This window comes from Rutilus rutilus (genome assembly GCF_951802725.1).
Source record: "Rutilus rutilus genome assembly, chromosome: 14".
Classification (NCBI taxonomy): Eukaryota; Metazoa; Chordata; class Actinopteri; order Cypriniformes; family Leuciscidae; genus Rutilus; species Rutilus rutilus.
In genome coordinates this window covers 20,311,403-20,327,530 of record NC_140219.1, presented here as the reverse complement: position 1 = coordinate 20,327,530, position 16,128 = coordinate 20,311,403, and the positions used below count along the sequence as shown (strand labels likewise).

The 16,128-nt window shown below is 39.6% G+C and overlaps 1 protein-coding gene across 1 annotated transcript in view; it reads left to right on the top strand.

Annotated features, from left to right (window-relative positions):
- tenm2a (teneurin transmembrane protein 2a) overlaps nt 1–16,128 on the top strand; it is a 305,507-nt gene that overhangs the window by 227,899 nt on the left and 61,480 nt on the right. Inside the window, exon 6 of the mRNA XM_084430309.1 lies at nt 11,183–11,421. Within this exon, the coding sequence (XP_084286435.1) occupies nt 11,183–11,421 (239 nt within the window). The remainder of the gene's footprint in view (nt 1–11,182; nt 11,422–16,128) is intronic.

The following is a 16,128-nucleotide window of genomic DNA, read 5'->3' as shown; positions in this document are numbered from 1 at the left end:
ACTATGAGCAATACATTTGTTTATGTATTTGTTAATCTTTGTTAATATTAGTTAATAGTTCATTTGTTCATGTTTATTAACAGTGCATTAACTAACGTTAACAAATACAAATTTTTATTTGAATAATGTGTTAGTAAATGCTGAAGTTAACATTAACAGATTAATAATGCTGTATAAAGTGTTGTTCATTGATATGTTTCATGTTAATTAAAACAGTTAAATAATGTTAACTTTGAAACCTTATTGTAAAGTGTTACCGTTTAAACTTAAAACTATAATTTAGATATTATAATTGTGTTATGTATGTATTTTGTCCTCAGAGATTTTAATTATTATTATTATTATTATTAATTATCTATTCTGTAACATAATACTGCATAAAACTCCCAGTTTAATTTTGTAGTACAGTAGATAGTGGGAAAGGCCTGTTTAATGTTGATGCCCCATTCAGGCTCTCAGCTGTTTTATCTCTGAAGGTCTCCAGTTCAGTTTTTTCAACTTTCTTTGAAAACAGATGAGTAAAAGGTAATTTGAAAATGAAATCAAATATTTAATAAAAAAAATAAAAAAACTATCTGCCATATTGTGCTTAAAATGGGATCCAGCACGTTAAGTAGCCGAATAGATCAGAGATGTGTTCAGCTGTGTAAATAGCACAGAATGTCACATGGACAGTTCCTCAGTGTGCAGAGATGGAGGCTTGGAGAGTCTGTGTCTGCAGAGGCTCATCTCCTCTCGCCTCTGGGTCACACAACATAAGCCGACACACTAAAGTTAATAGGCCTATTTTTATTTCTGTATCAACACTAACAGAGAGAGCCTTTTCACACACTGCCTGCCTCTCCCTCTAAAGGAGAAAAACACTGACAAAATCCACCTTTTATAAACCAAAGAGAGAAAGTTTGGAGGAAAATCTCCAGCCCTGTGATGCAACAGCAGCCTCCTGTAAGGCCATGATCGGAAGAGTTTTGGGTCGTCACTATTCTAGTTACTTTTTTGTTGACAAATAAGTTCATTTGCGAGCGGTGCATGGTGCAATGTACTGTATGTCAGCTCAAAGATGGGAATGACATGAGCTCCCATAGGATGAATGGTTCATTTTCCCTTCAGTACATGTCTCCTAGTCACTATTTTTTCCGCTTTATCATCCTTTTTTCTGTCTCTTTGTGTGGCTAAAGGTGGGCAGGCATCATCTATCCATCCAATAGAAAACAAATAAACTTTTAGCTTTGCTTGGCTTTAACTTTTTCTAAGTTGATTATTGGCCATTTTTCCAAAGGGCATTTTCATTCAAATGAATGTAGACAACTCCACTGCTCATAACTAAGACGTTGTGATGAGAAGACTGATCACAAGATGCAGATGTAAGACACCTATACCTTTCTAACGATAAACAACTACATTTAACATTAATCTCTCACATCAGTTTATGACTTGATGCTAAGGAAGATTCTCTCTGTGTGGCCATCCGGATGGTCTTGATTGAGTAACATGACATTTAAAAGCGAAGAATATTTGTTCTTTCTTTTTTGGAATTGGAGGTCATGCCTGTTTCTGTTTATGTGGGTGACTTTTATAAGGGTTTAGATTGATTACCCTGAATATTCCACGTACAGATTAACACCTTGAGCCATTTAGAGAGGAACACACAGCTCTGTGTGTGTGTTCTCTATGTAAATTATGTTATTTTATAGGTCAGGCCTTTCCTGCTAAAGAAGAAAACCAAACCTTTCTCTGAGAGGTGCCTCCACAGCTGCCAGCACCGGAAGATTGATTGCCAAAGTATGCAGTTGTCAGACAGGTAGAGGAAGGGAGAGAGACAAGCTGGGGGGAAAGGGGGAGGATCCGAGAGATTGCTTCGGCGCAAGAGAGAGAGAGAGAGAGAGAGAGAGAGAGAGAGAGATCGGAAAACAAGAAGGAGGGTGGAATCGGTTTTCGGCAGCATAAATGACTGAAGATGGCCCGGTCCTGTGAAGGCTTATTTCCAATCATAGAGTGAGGCTTCTTCACCAGCTGATGCCTGCTTCAATTTTACTCTCATCTCAGGACTCGCAAGCTGCTCTCTTCCCCTTCCATACAGACTCGTGCACACTCAAATAAGATTTCCAAGCAGGTCGCACTGTCACAATTGAACCAAAGAGGAGCAGCGCTTTCACATGCACGGCATAGGGGATGTTTTTGGAGGTGTGCATTGTCGTTACGGCCTGGCTGGTGTTTGGTTTCGAGTGTGTTTGTAGCAGGGTCCTGTGTCAACTTCTTAAAGTGCAGCTTGGGTCCGTTAGCCATGAGAGAATTTGATTTGTTTGTTTGTGCAGATATCAGAGATTCAATTTGAGTTGTGTGCACACATTCGCAGGTCCATGAACTCTTTGAACCAGATGTCTTTGCGGTTATTTCTGCATTTGATGGTAGTATCCATTCTGCATCATTTCACCTCCATTAGCTTTGGGCCATGGGCTTCTGACCTCAGAAGAGGATTCTTGTGAATGTTTAATTATAGCACTTGCAGTCTCACTCATGTTTTTTATTCACATACACTTTTCAGCACAAACCGCTTAATACATTCGTACTTTTGTTGTATATCAGATCATTTCACATTTATACCAGATGTGATGCTGTAAAGGTACCTGGTTAAGACATTGTGGTAGGTGTTCTCTGTAGCTGTATTTGATTTGAAGTTTGATTGTGAAGTTTATTCAATATTTAACATGAAAATCCCACATCGACTTAAAACGTGTCCTATTCACATACATTTGACTGCTATGGTGAGTGGCTACATTTCCTAAAGCTAGTAGCTGTATTAAAAAAAATCTAACAAAAGTACACACAGGAGATCACAGGAGAAAGCTTAGCAAAATAACCATGTTTAACTTGTTGATGACACCAAACAAATAACTGAATGAACCGAGTGTTTAAATACACATGGGAAGCCAGCCCGATCTCATCCCAAGGCGTCATAAACTGACGCTTTTGACATTTCGTCTACATCCAATGCACATGGCACCCTTTAGCGTCAATATGAGACACAGATAGATATGGGCCAGAAGGCGCCTCCTAGCGGTCTAACCCTAACCCTACCCCAGACCTAAACCTACCCATAATCGAACAAAGCTCTGTGCGTGTCATATTGACGCTAAAGGGTGCCATGTGCGTTGGATGTAGACGAAATGTCAAAAGTGTCGGTATATGACGCCCTAGGATGAGAATGCGTTGGGGAAGCTTATTAACAGAAACTACTGATTCAAATCAGTAACCATAGAAAAAAAAAACTAGTGGCGGGAAATGAGAACAAAGGAAACAGGAACTAGAATTAAAACAAAACGTAAACGTGACATTAACATCGCATAAGGTATATTTAAAGAGACTATAAAAAATATTCTATAAAATATTTGTATAATTGCAAATAAACAATAAATACAGTGTAATAAAAAAGTGAAGTCTTCCATTTGAGACAAGACTATTCTTGTAAAATCCACACACTAGATGGCAGAGTACAGCGTGAAGTGTAAGTACACATAATACAGGATGCATGTTTACTATTCCAAATCTCACCGACAATAAATTTGTGGTCACAATTTGTCAAAGTTTTGTTGAAATTTTCTTTCCCCATCACACAATTTTGTTGAATTGCTATTGAAATCACTGAATTTTGTCTGTGAAAATTCACTGAACAGAGATGAATGTGACTGCACATTGATGATGCCATAGTATTATTTGCATACTGAATTGTTATTGATCTTTATTGCACATTATAGTAAGTTCTACTATTTCCTTCATGCAAATTTAGTTTGCACCATTTACTTTCCAGCCTTTTTTCAGAAAAAGAGGGAAGGAGAATTGTTGCCCAATTTTAGGTCATAAATGCAGGAAAATTGTCCTAAAAGAAAATTGTTTGAATTTCTGAGCTCAGGCTGAGAAGTGAACAATGCAACACTCTGCCTCTTTTCTTTATTTCCCTCTATTCTTTCACCCCCCCTCTTTCTCCCTCAGACTTCATCAGTGGTTGCCAAGGTATCTGTGTGGGGCAGATTTAAATTCTCAGCTGCGCTCCGAGGCCAATTTGTTATCCTAACAGGAGCCAATCAGAATACAGGTGCCCGCAGCTCGCTGAAGATTTATGGGCCCTCTCTCTACTCGTGCCGCGCGCAGATCATATTCTGGATATAGCACAGCAATCCCAGCAAACATAATTAGACAAGTTTTTGGAGACCTTTGTTTTGGTGTTTAGAATACCCCTCACCCATAGTTGGATTGGAGGTGAAGAAAAGTTTTAAAAAACCGAACAAGTGTTGTTTGGGTCAGGGAGAAACTTGTCTCAGTGAACTGTCTGTTCTGATGCTGGGTGTTTGGTAAGTGGGTGTTCCAAAAAAGAAAAAGTGGTTAAAAAAGTATTTTACTCCTATTACAGTATGCAGAGAGGTGTTTCATGACCAGTCACTTACATGTCTTGATAGGCGCTGATGTTGGTTATTTAAAGTGGAGAAATGATGTATATAATGAGGGTGTCAATCAGAGGTGTGTGGGCAGCGAGTGTGAGATCAGACAGTTAAATGAGGGATAGATCTGAAAATGGAAAGTTAAAAATGAATAAATAAACACTGGTGTTTGACACTAACTACATGTTTGGTGATGAGGGGTCTTCTGGGGCTATCACAACTAATGAGTGGCAGGGGCCATTTTCAGCAATGCATATTTAATAGGGCTCAATGACACACACACACACACACACACACACACACACACACACACACACACACACACACACACACACACACACACACACACACATATATATAGAGTGAGAACACACACCTGTCTGACTGAGACATGGTCATTAATCACCTCATGCACAACACACACCATGACCTCAACAATGACTTCATCAGTATCTGCAGAGAACTTACAGAAAATACCTCAGCTTATATCCTTTTTTTGTCTCACGTTGACATCTTCTCTTCTTCTCTTCTCTTCTCTTCTCTTCTCTTCTCTTCTCTTCTCTTCTCTTCTCTTCTCTTCTCTTCTCTTCTCTTCTCTTCTCTTCTCTTCTCTTCTCTTCTCTTCTCTTCCCTTCCCTGCCCTCACCTCACCTCACCTCACCTTCCCTTCCCTTCCCTTCACTTCTTCTTTTGTTTCATCTCCTCTTTTATCATGTTTTCTCTTTGTCCTGTTTTGTCTGACCTCGTTCCATCCCATCAAGTCTGTTGGTCTGTCCTCATCTTATCTTGTCTCTTTTTATCTCCTCTTCTATCCTTTGCCTATCTCTCCTCATCTCATCTCTCATCAGTTCTCCTTGTCTCACTTCATCTGTTCTTGTCTCATTTTATCTCCTTTTCTCTCCTCTCCTGTTTTTCCTCACTTCATGTCATCTCATCTCTTTTAGTTCCTTGGTTTTGTCTTCTGTTTTCTTGTTCTTTTTCCCATATCCTCATCTCATCTTGTCTTCCTTGACTTTCTTTTTTTCGGTTCTTCTTTTCTTGTCTCCTCTCATTTATTTTATTTCATCATCTGTCTCCTCACTTCATTTTTTTCCCCTCTCATTTCTTCATCTCGTCTCCTCTCCTCATCTTGTTTCACCTCATCTCCTTTCAGCTCTTCTCCTCTAGACTAATTTGTATCTCCTCTTCTCTCCTCATCTGTTCTCCTTTAGTTACTTCTCTTGTCCTATCTCTTATGTGACCTTATCTTGTCTCTCTTCTTTCTTCAGTTCGTCTCTTCTTGTCTCAAATCCTCACCTTGTCTTGACTCCTCTCCTTCATTTTATCTCTTCTTCTCTAGTCTTATCTCTGCTGGCCTTAGCTTGTCTTTTCTCAGGTTTTCTCTTCTTATCTCACCTCCTCTTCTCATCTTGACTCCCCTAATCTTTATTTCATCTCCTTTTCTCTCTGCTCTCCTCTTCTCATGTCATGTCATATCATCAGGTCTCCTTGTCTCATCTTATCTGCCCTAGTTCATTTGTTTTGATTTTGTTTTCTATAGTCCAATCTTTAATTATCCTCATCTCATCTCCTCTCATTTCTTTATTTCATCTCCTCCTATGTCATCTCATCATTAGTATCCATTTCTCATTTACTCTCATCTTGTTTCACCTTGCCTACTTTCAGCTCTCCTCCTCTTGTCATCTCACCTCCTCTTCTTGTCTTGATTCTTCTCCTTTCTCAATATTATTACCTCTCAGTTCATCTCTTCATCTGGCTTCTCTCCTTCTCTCGTTGTTCTTTCTCTTCTCCTCTCACTTCCTGTCTCCCAGTAAACAAGTCATATTCCTCCTTCAGATCATTATGTCCCTAGTATCTCAGTCCCTGTGGACTTTGAAAAGTGCAAAACTGCCATTGTCTCCAGACTGTCCTCTGCATAACCCCACCCTGTCAGCACTCCTTTTTTTGGGTTCAATCTGGCCTCTCTTTATTTCTGTCCACCCCCTGGTCTGGCTTCATCTCTCTCTCTCTCTCTTGCTCTCACATCTTCCATCATCTCAGTTGGCTTCAACTCTTCCCCCAGCTTCCCTCCCAAACAATGCTCGACATAAATCACTGTCAATTAAGCACACTATGTAAATCAACCATTTTAATTTCATTCCGCAATTAAGCCACTCCATCCGCATTCGGCTTCCCCTTACTGTCCCGAGATGAAATGAGCTTTCAATAGAGATTCAGCCAATAGCTATGAGTTACACTTCAACTTGAGTGCACACGCTTCCAAAATGACCTTAATTAATTTCACTCCGTCACCCCTGTCAGCTGGCAAATTAGTGGCTGCAACCTTCTGCGTGGGTAAAAATGATTTGGCATTTAAGTGACTGACTTGACCTTGTGAGTGGCCCAACTTCAGACGGCGGAGGAATGACACAGAGGCGGCCTGCAGGAAGTTAGCAGAGCTATATTTTTAGACGTGCACTTCTGCTGACTTCTTGTCACTCTGCTGCTCATTGCAGGGCTGATTACTGCCTACCTGCAACCTGCTAGCTTCCCTTTACAGTTTGTGCACGGTCGCACCTGACAGGAAGAACGGAAGCGAGATGACGCAGGTTCAGATAAAAGCATGGAGCTGGAGGTGGAGGTGCCACCTGTGGCATCACACCATCAATTGGAGAAGCGAGAAGGGCGGAAAGAACGTTATGGAGAGAGAGTGTGAATACAAAGAAATGCGAGATTCTGCTTTTTTCCACAGTTGACTGAGCCTCCCGGTTCATGCACACAAGTTTTGCATGAGTTTGTGCACTTCTGTGTGTATGTGTTATGCATGCATGTGTGTGAGTCAGTGAGGCCTAAGGCAGTGTAGATGTCACCCTCAGCTGGGGAAAAACAGCTTTGTTATGTAAAGCCACCGTGTGGAATCCTCTGTGTGGCCTATTTTCATTATACGGCTGCATTATTATCATTTATTACCATTCATTACGTTTATCAACCTGCTCTCACTCTCTCCATCTCTCCCTTAGTGGCTTGTGTGAAGGATAGACCTCTATCTTTTTCTTTTGTATTTCTTCTGAGGTTTATTTTCCCTATTGTGGAGAGATGAGCGAATACAGACATGGTGGGTATGGCGTCATGACTTGGAGAGGTTATTTTCTTTTTTTTTCTTAAGGAATCATACATAAGATATTAACATGGGACAAATTAAGTGTGTGAAATAAAAGGGTGTCCTCACTATGAGTGCTGATATACAGTCAACCAGCACTGGAACTTTTCACTGTTTCACTCTATTGTTTCTGTGTTTATGCATTTCAGACAGATTGTACTTCTGTGCAATAGTGGTGGGGAATTTTCATTGTTTCACCAGTAGTAACAAGTGACTGTCTTTATGAGTGAGTCATTGAATCACTCACTCAAATGGTTTATTCAAAAACGCTGATTCGTTCAGGAACTAAAAAAAAGTGACTGTCATTAAATTATTGTATTATACATTCAACATTATACATTATACACATTTGTTTAAAATACTGATTTATTCAGGAACAAAACAAGTGGCTTACTGAATTGAACATACCATACTAGGATAGTACTCATAAATTGACAACTGTCCATATTGTGTCTCAAATGTAAGTTTAAACAGAAATAAGTCAATATTAACTTCTTTTTTATCAAAATTTTTTTTGCTTTTTAATATATTTTTATAGTATTTTTTTTTGATATAATTCAAAATATAAAATGACCAGTACTGTTTGTTAAACTGACAGTTTAGTATTATCTGGTCATGTTCTCTTGTGTATATGTACAATATGTAAGAAAGCAGATGTAGGTGCACTGTAGGTTAAAGCTTAAAAATCGTTTGGTGATAGATTAGTTAGTCGCTGACCCCAGTAGCCCCATCAGGCCTGATTCCAGGGGGGTTCAGTCTGTCCATTCATGGGTGAGTATGGGATGATAGAGGGATGTATGGGGATAGGCCGATAAGAGATGGAGGTAATGGAAGGGCTGGAGCACGACGGAACAAAAATCAGCTCTGGAAATGGAATCCACCGCTGGAACGTGTCCAGAGATATTGGAAGGCATCTTGTGGAAAGAGGTTATTAAAGATCACAGGAGTGAGCAGCCTGTGGCCGTTACCCTCGTAGGTTAGAGGTATGAGGGATGGATGTGTCTGGGGGTAGTGTGTGTGGGCTGGTCCAAAGACAAACCTTTTAGGCTGATAACTGACCGAACTAAAGCTCTCAGCCTCTCGATTCGGTATTAATAGAGAACGGGACCTGATAAAACATGACAAACCCCATGACCCCATGCTAATCACAACGGCAATGTGACTGCAGCTAATCCATTTTACTCTACATCTTTTTTTAACACCGCATCCGTGCTGCTGGCATGACCAGGCTTAAAAGTTCTCATTTGTAGGGCAGGAAACACCAGCATGGGGCTCAGAGCAGTAATTAACTGCTAAATTATTTAAGTACAATGCTAAATTGTACAAGTTTCATCAATAATCTATTGAAGCATTAAGGCTATGTTAGTAAGTGTCACAGCACTGAAAAGAGACTGGAGAACACCAGTGTGACACCAGAGAGGCCATTCTGACAGTTACTTTCCGTGTGACGTAATTTCTTAAAGACGAAGTGTCTTTTTTTTTTTTTTGTTAACCAATAAACCTTTTTTTCCCACACTGTTTCATGGCTTCAGTAGACTTAATCATTAATATAGTGGACAAGTCATGTTTAACATGATTTTAGGTGTTTCGCATCAATGTTGTTCAGTATTAATTTTGTCACAGATTTCTGTTGTATTATCAGTATTGATGCACTAATAATACTTCTTTTTTTTTTCATGTCAACTTTTAGGGATTAGGAGTGTTTTGGAAACAATTCTGTGTATCACAGAAATTACACTTTTAAAGGGGTCATATGATGCTATTTTTAAAGATGGGTGTAATATAATATGTTAACATGCTTTAATGTTTAAAAAATACATTCTTTTTCCACATACTGTACATTATTGTGGGTCCTCTATGCCCGGTCTCTCTAAAATGCATCGATTTCTACAAAGTCCCTCCTTCCGAATAGCGCAGTGTGCTCTAATTGGCCAGCTGACCCAGTGCATTGTGATTGGCCAAACAACTCAAGCGTGTGTCGGAAATGTCACGGCCCTTACCATAATCACAAGCTTCAGCTTCCAAAGCAATTATAAAGACAGTTAATAATGTTGTCAGTTTTATCTGTTCGAGTCCCATCGGATTCTGAAAATACAGATGACCAAGCCGATCGATCGGAACCTAAAACCTATGTATTTGCAGTACACAAGCTGCAGTTCAGCTGCACGTGAAAGCACAATGGGCGCGTGCCGCTTCAACTCAGCTTGAGCGACAAGTTTGAAACAGAACACGTAGTGCATCTATGTTTGTCAGCTTTTCACAAGTTATAAGCGGAGAACCGAGGATACTATGTTTGTACAAATAAATCTATCGCTGCACTTTTGATTGTATGAACGATACTCTACACTGCACAAAACTCCGCATTTGAACAGTCAATAGCAAATACTTTAACAAACAATAAAACATACTTACAGGCTAGCCGGCCTTATACTCTTTCAGGTTCAGGAAACTGTCTTCCATAAAATTCTCTGTACACACACTAACATTTGGGTTGTACTGTTCTGGAACAGTGTTGTAAATAAATCTAAACCACTGATTCCTAATTGCATCCACTTTCGGAAGGCCAAATAAAGTGTTGCTTTTGCTTTCGCACAGAAACACAGCACCTCCACAACATGGCGGCGACAACACTACGATAACTGAAGCCACGCCTTCTTTCTTTGCGTATGCATTTGGGCGGCATTATGCGTATATTTCCACCTAGTGGCGCCTCGAGGCGTTTTAGCTAGGTCTGGATCTGCGTTTTCTTTTAGATAGAAGTCTTTTTGTGGGAGACTTTGAGCTTTGTAACTTTGCAGATCTTATGCATGCACAAACAGCTACATAACACAGAGAAAAAGGAAAACATGAAAACGCATTATATGACACCTTTAAAGCTAGTCGGGGGTAAAAGTGATTTGTGATGCATTTGTTAGATCTTTCAAATTGCACACCGTAGTGAAAAGCATTCTGTGGGATCCTGCCAGGCTGTTGTTACATGACTCTGTGGTCTATGCACCACATTTTAGCTTAACGCTGATTATCAGTGAGTATGTTCTGTCTCTCTATAGTCTAGGTGCCGAGACTGGATATTAACAAATTACATCCTGTTTGTCTGCACCAAGAGTCAGTTTATAAGGCTATAATGATTAATCTCTCTGTGAAGTACGCAGCAATATCCTCCTGTCTATATGTTTCTATTCATCAGCTCAACGGAAATGACCCTGCACCAGAGAGCCGAGCCGCTGCGTACGGTCTCAGTGAATTGTGTCTCTGTACAGTATGTGTTTGTTGTTGTACCTGAAAGGAGCGGAGGCTCTTGAATTATTGAGTGACTTTGTTGTATAAGTGTCCCTCGGTGGGCCGGGACAGGCCTGCGGTGCCGTGTGTTCGTGTGCCATATGTCCACTGCACCACACTGAGGCGCTGCATACACTGTCCTTCACCCCCAACAAGTGCCTGCGACACTCAGCGGTCAACACAACACACACACACACACACACACATGTATACCTTAAAGCTTAGAAATGGATGCTACAGCTGAGAAGGTTTGATACCAGGGATGGATGTGACCTTCCATGTGTGCTTGAAATACTAAAAGCGCTATTTATCTTTCTCTTTTCTGCAGGCATTTCCTGTTTAAGACGTCTTCAGGGACCACACCTCTCTTTAGCAGCTCATCTCCGGGTTACCCTTTGAACTCCGGCACAGTATATTCGCCCCCACCGCGGCTCCTACCCAGAAACACCTTCTCCAGAAGCGCCTTCAAGCTGAAGAAACCGTCCAAGTACTGCAGCTGGAAATGTGCGGCCCTGTCGGCGATCACTGCCGCCGCTCTGCTGGCCATTCTGCTGTCTTACTTCATCGGTAAAATATCTCATTCTCTCTTTTTTGGCTGTAGCTTTTAATTGTTTTTGTATTGACTGTGATTTACCATTTTTAAATCAGACAAAGACTATTACGTTATTGCATCATCACTTTTTAAAATCATCTGAGAGACTCATTTAGGCATTGTAATGAACACTTATATCTGTACAAACAGTTGTTCGGCAATAGCAATACGCAGAACATTTAATTCCACATAGAGATTAAGTAGGCTATTCATCATTAGATTAGTGTGTATGTGTGTGTGTGTGTGTGTGTGTGTGCGTGTTTACTGTATATGTGTGTGCATATTTTATCCAGATGCTGCTCATTATTGAATGTGCCTGAGGAGAAATGTAGAAATGTTACCTAACTCATACCGGATGATCTGTGACTAGAACTGTGACTAGAACCTGTTACATTGTTAAGATCTGAATTATTAAAAGCAACGATCGCCTTGTGCTTTATGCATCGAAGGTACCCAGCTGGCTTTATTCAGTGTATATCTTAGAAGGACTCTGTCTTCTACAGAAGACCATTTACTGCCACAGAGTGAAAAAATGAAAAAGTAATTGTGAGATAAATTTAAACCAAGATATAGTGTCGCACTATAGCTACGTTTACATGCACCCAAATAATCCATCGGATTGATGGCTCAATCGGATTGAAAATCCTTCATGTAAACACCTCAGTCAATCCAAATGAGCGCGATCCAAGTGAAATGTCGGTATGTCATCAAGCCATAAACGACAATTATACTCACTAGCTCCGGTGACATTAGCTTTCTCCAGTTCTGAATGCAGTGACTGGGGCACTGCACATGCACTGACGTTTAGGGTTCATATAAACAGAACTTTCAGAATCTAAAATCGGATTGGATTTATTAGGATTGATGAAAATTAGTGCATAAACATACCTGCTATGCAGTGTTAATTTTGACTGCAAATTTTGATTTAGTTTTAGTCATAGTCGTTGGACTAAATGCAATTTAGTTTTCGCCATATTTTAGTCGTCTTAATTGTATTAGTTTTAGTCTAGTTGTAGTCAAATATCATAATTGGTTCAGTTTCAATTTATCTTAAAATCAAACCATTTATGATAAAGAAACAGGAACATGGTATTTTCAATTAATGATACAGGCCTATGCATTCTTTATAACAACTTGCATACAACATTCTTCATTCTTTCAAGCACACATCTATATTTGTATAAATGAAATATAGATTAATCCTTATTAAAGTAAATAAATGATTTCACTTTAAGCTCGAATGTACGGATCCAATGCACTGATACACATCCGATATTCTTTAAGACATAAATGACTTTGTTTATGTGAATATTTGCCAAAACAGACATTTTGACAATTTTGAATGTATTTGTCCATTCAAGTGCGAAAAGGTGCAACAAAAAAAAAGATCAATTCAGTACTCATGCTCTGAGAGGCAGCTTTATGTGTGTGCACAGAAAACCGGATTGAATTGAGCTCTCTTTCTGCTCTATACTTTCACCCAGACGTTTACATTTTTGAACGTTTTATAAGACGTGCAGCAAATGTATGCCAGCTTATGTCCCGCCGGGTAGATCAGCATGTTACAATTCAAATGTGTGCATCTACCACGCAGGACATCAGTTCTGACTTGATCTCTACCCAAATTGTTCCTCCCTAACATTTTCGCCTCTTTAGTGGGGAAATCCTATAGGCTGATTTATTTTTGCGTTATTTTATTATTTGGCTTACTTAAGTAAACTACATAATATACTTGTGAAAAATAATTTCAGTCTATTTACGACGTATTCGTTTACTCGATGGATATCCAAGTCAACCTAAAGACTGTGGGGGACACTTTAAATGCAAAGCATTGCCATGCGTTTTTAACCTTGCACTGCACTTGTTATTATTTTCAATAAGGCGTCTCTGCTTTGTCTTTTGTGAGTGTAAGTTATTGGATAATGGAGAAGCGTTGGCCTTCCCCTCACACCTCACAAAGCATCGTAAAGACCCCCAGCTGAGAGCAGAAATGAGTCCTCGCTCTTCACACTGGATGACTTTAATACTGAGGGTGTGAACAGCATGAGAACTCAAGAGAAAATGAGAAAATGTACACTCTCAATGAACATCAGAGAGAAAGTGAGACAAGGATAAAGGCACAAAGACACATAGACAGACAAAAGCGGACACAGAGGAAGAGGCTGGCTTTCTGTGGCCTCTATTAGAAGCACACCTGGGCTGTGGAGTTTTGCTCTGGCAGGATGCCTCAGTCCCCTCTGTGTCTCTATTTAAAAGCCCCAAGCAAGGGGCAGATGTGTCACACGGACCCGCACTGCCCCTCTTCTCTCTGGAGACGCCGCTCAACAGATGGGGCAGTCAGCAAGTGCAGGAGTCAGCACAAACGCCCTTGTTCTTCCTGCCTGCGTCGCTGTACGTGTATTCAACTACCCGTCTGCCTTTCCCATGTCCTTCAGTGCTCCACAGTCTTTTGTGCTGTCTGAAACTCGGCTCAATTATCCCGCTCCAAATAACACTACACAGAAAGCCAGAGGAACGGTGTTTCAGCATAGAGGCCTCAAAAAGTGTTTGGACATTAAAGTGAAATTTGAAAGTAATATTGTAATTTTATTGCAATTGAAATGAACTGTTTTCTATTTTAATATAATACTTTAATATTGAATAAATCTAATTTATTCCTGTGAGGGCACAGTGGAATTTAATTTAAAGATGTTTATTTTAAGAAGTGTATTTTAAGATTTGTTCAGTTTGAAATCTTAAAACAATAGATAGAAGATAAAAAAAGCCTTAAGTCTCTTACTGGTTGTCAAATGTTAATGGAACATTGTTAGTTAATGTGATGAACTACATCTGTGGATGAATTAAATTAATTAAAAGTAATTTCAAAAATATCTCAAAGTGAAAAGTGAAGTTAGTACTGACAAAAGTATCTGGCTTCATTTGTTTGCAGATATAGGCGGATTAACCATTTGGGCAAATGGGCAAGTACTCTCGGTGTCAGTGCCCAGGGGAACCAAATAGTCTTAATGCGGATTGTCTCACTGTGCAGATGCCTGTTTTGTTAAGAAATTCAACTAAATGTATGTTTTTGTACATTTGTACATGTGTTTGGACACTAATATTTACTTAGTGTCCAAACACATCATCAAAGAGTAGTGACTCGTATAAATTGTTTGAAATCAGGTCTGAACAGGATTCATTCCAGTGGGATGATTCATTCAATAAATGTGTATTTACTTTTCTAAAGGTAATTCTATCGGCACTGTCAGCAGTATTCATTTGATGGAGGTCTTAACTGTCAGAAACTGCCCCTGCTTAAGCTGTGTTTATGGACTTGTGCACATTTTTGTGTGTGTGTTTGTATATTAGTGCATCCCCACAAACAGATAAATGTGCCACTGCGGCATTTTCCCCAACACAGACGTGGCTGCTAGTCCACTGAGAGATGCCCAATCTCCCTGGGAATGGAAGGAGCTTCCAGGGGAGAGAAAGAAGAAGTTATTTTTATTTCCACATCTTTTACTGGAGGCCTGAAAGACTCCTTTTTGCTGCTTTCTCTTTGGGGATGGATAACTGTCCCAGAACGGCACTGTAGCCCCTGAAAGCCTAAATTCAGCACCGGGAGAAGAGAGCTCACAGATGCTCGTACTAACACATATCAGCTCCCCCTGGCTTACACACACACACACACACACACACACACACACACACAGGTGTGCAGAGTAGTTATCTATGAGTAGAGCAAATGAGAGGGAAAAGAGAGTAGCATCAAGATGAGATGAGACAAAAGAGAAGGGACAATATAACCTCATAAAATGAAGATGGTGAATTGAGTTGAGATGAGATACAGTAAAAGGGAAAAAGGGATTAGACATAAATGACACAAGCTGAGACCAAACGAGAAGTGAAAGAAGATATCAAGATAAGACAAGAAATAGAGATGAGATGAGAAGCATTGAGACAATAGAAAAAGATTACACAAATTAATACAAGATGAGAACCGAATTAAAGTGGAAAGATGTGGGGGAAAAAATCACGAATTAAGACATGATAAGATGAGACAGTAGAAAGAGATGAGACAAATTAACAAAACAAGAGGGAAAAAAAATCTAATAGAGACAGGGCAAAATTAAAAAAAGGAATGAGACAAATGAGAGCAAATGAGAGGAGAAGCGTCAAGATAAAACCACAGACAGAGATGAGATGAAATGTTAAGAGAAGTCTTGAGACAAAATAAGAAGGATTTAGATGAGAATGAAATGGCACAAAATAATGAGAAGAGAAGCATCGAAATTAGATGAGATAAGACAAGAAATAGAAATGACACAAAAGAAACTGGATGAGAATCGAATAAAAGTCTCAAAACAAGATACGAGAAGAGGGTGTTGAGACCTGATGAGAATAGACATGACAAGGGAAAGACATTGTACAAAATAACACAAGATGAGGTCAAAACGAGAGGGGGAACATCAAGATGAGAGAAACAGAGATAAGACAAGAAGATAAGAGAAAGAAATGAAACAAAGATGAGAAGAAAATGATTAAATAGAGATAATGGGATGAGACAAACGAGAAGCATCAGAATGAGACAAAAGAAACAGAGATGAGTCAAAATGATAAGAAAGTCGTTGAGACAAAGGAAATAAATTAGACAAATTAACACAAAATGAGAAGACAAACAGCGAAGAGAGAAGACAAAATGA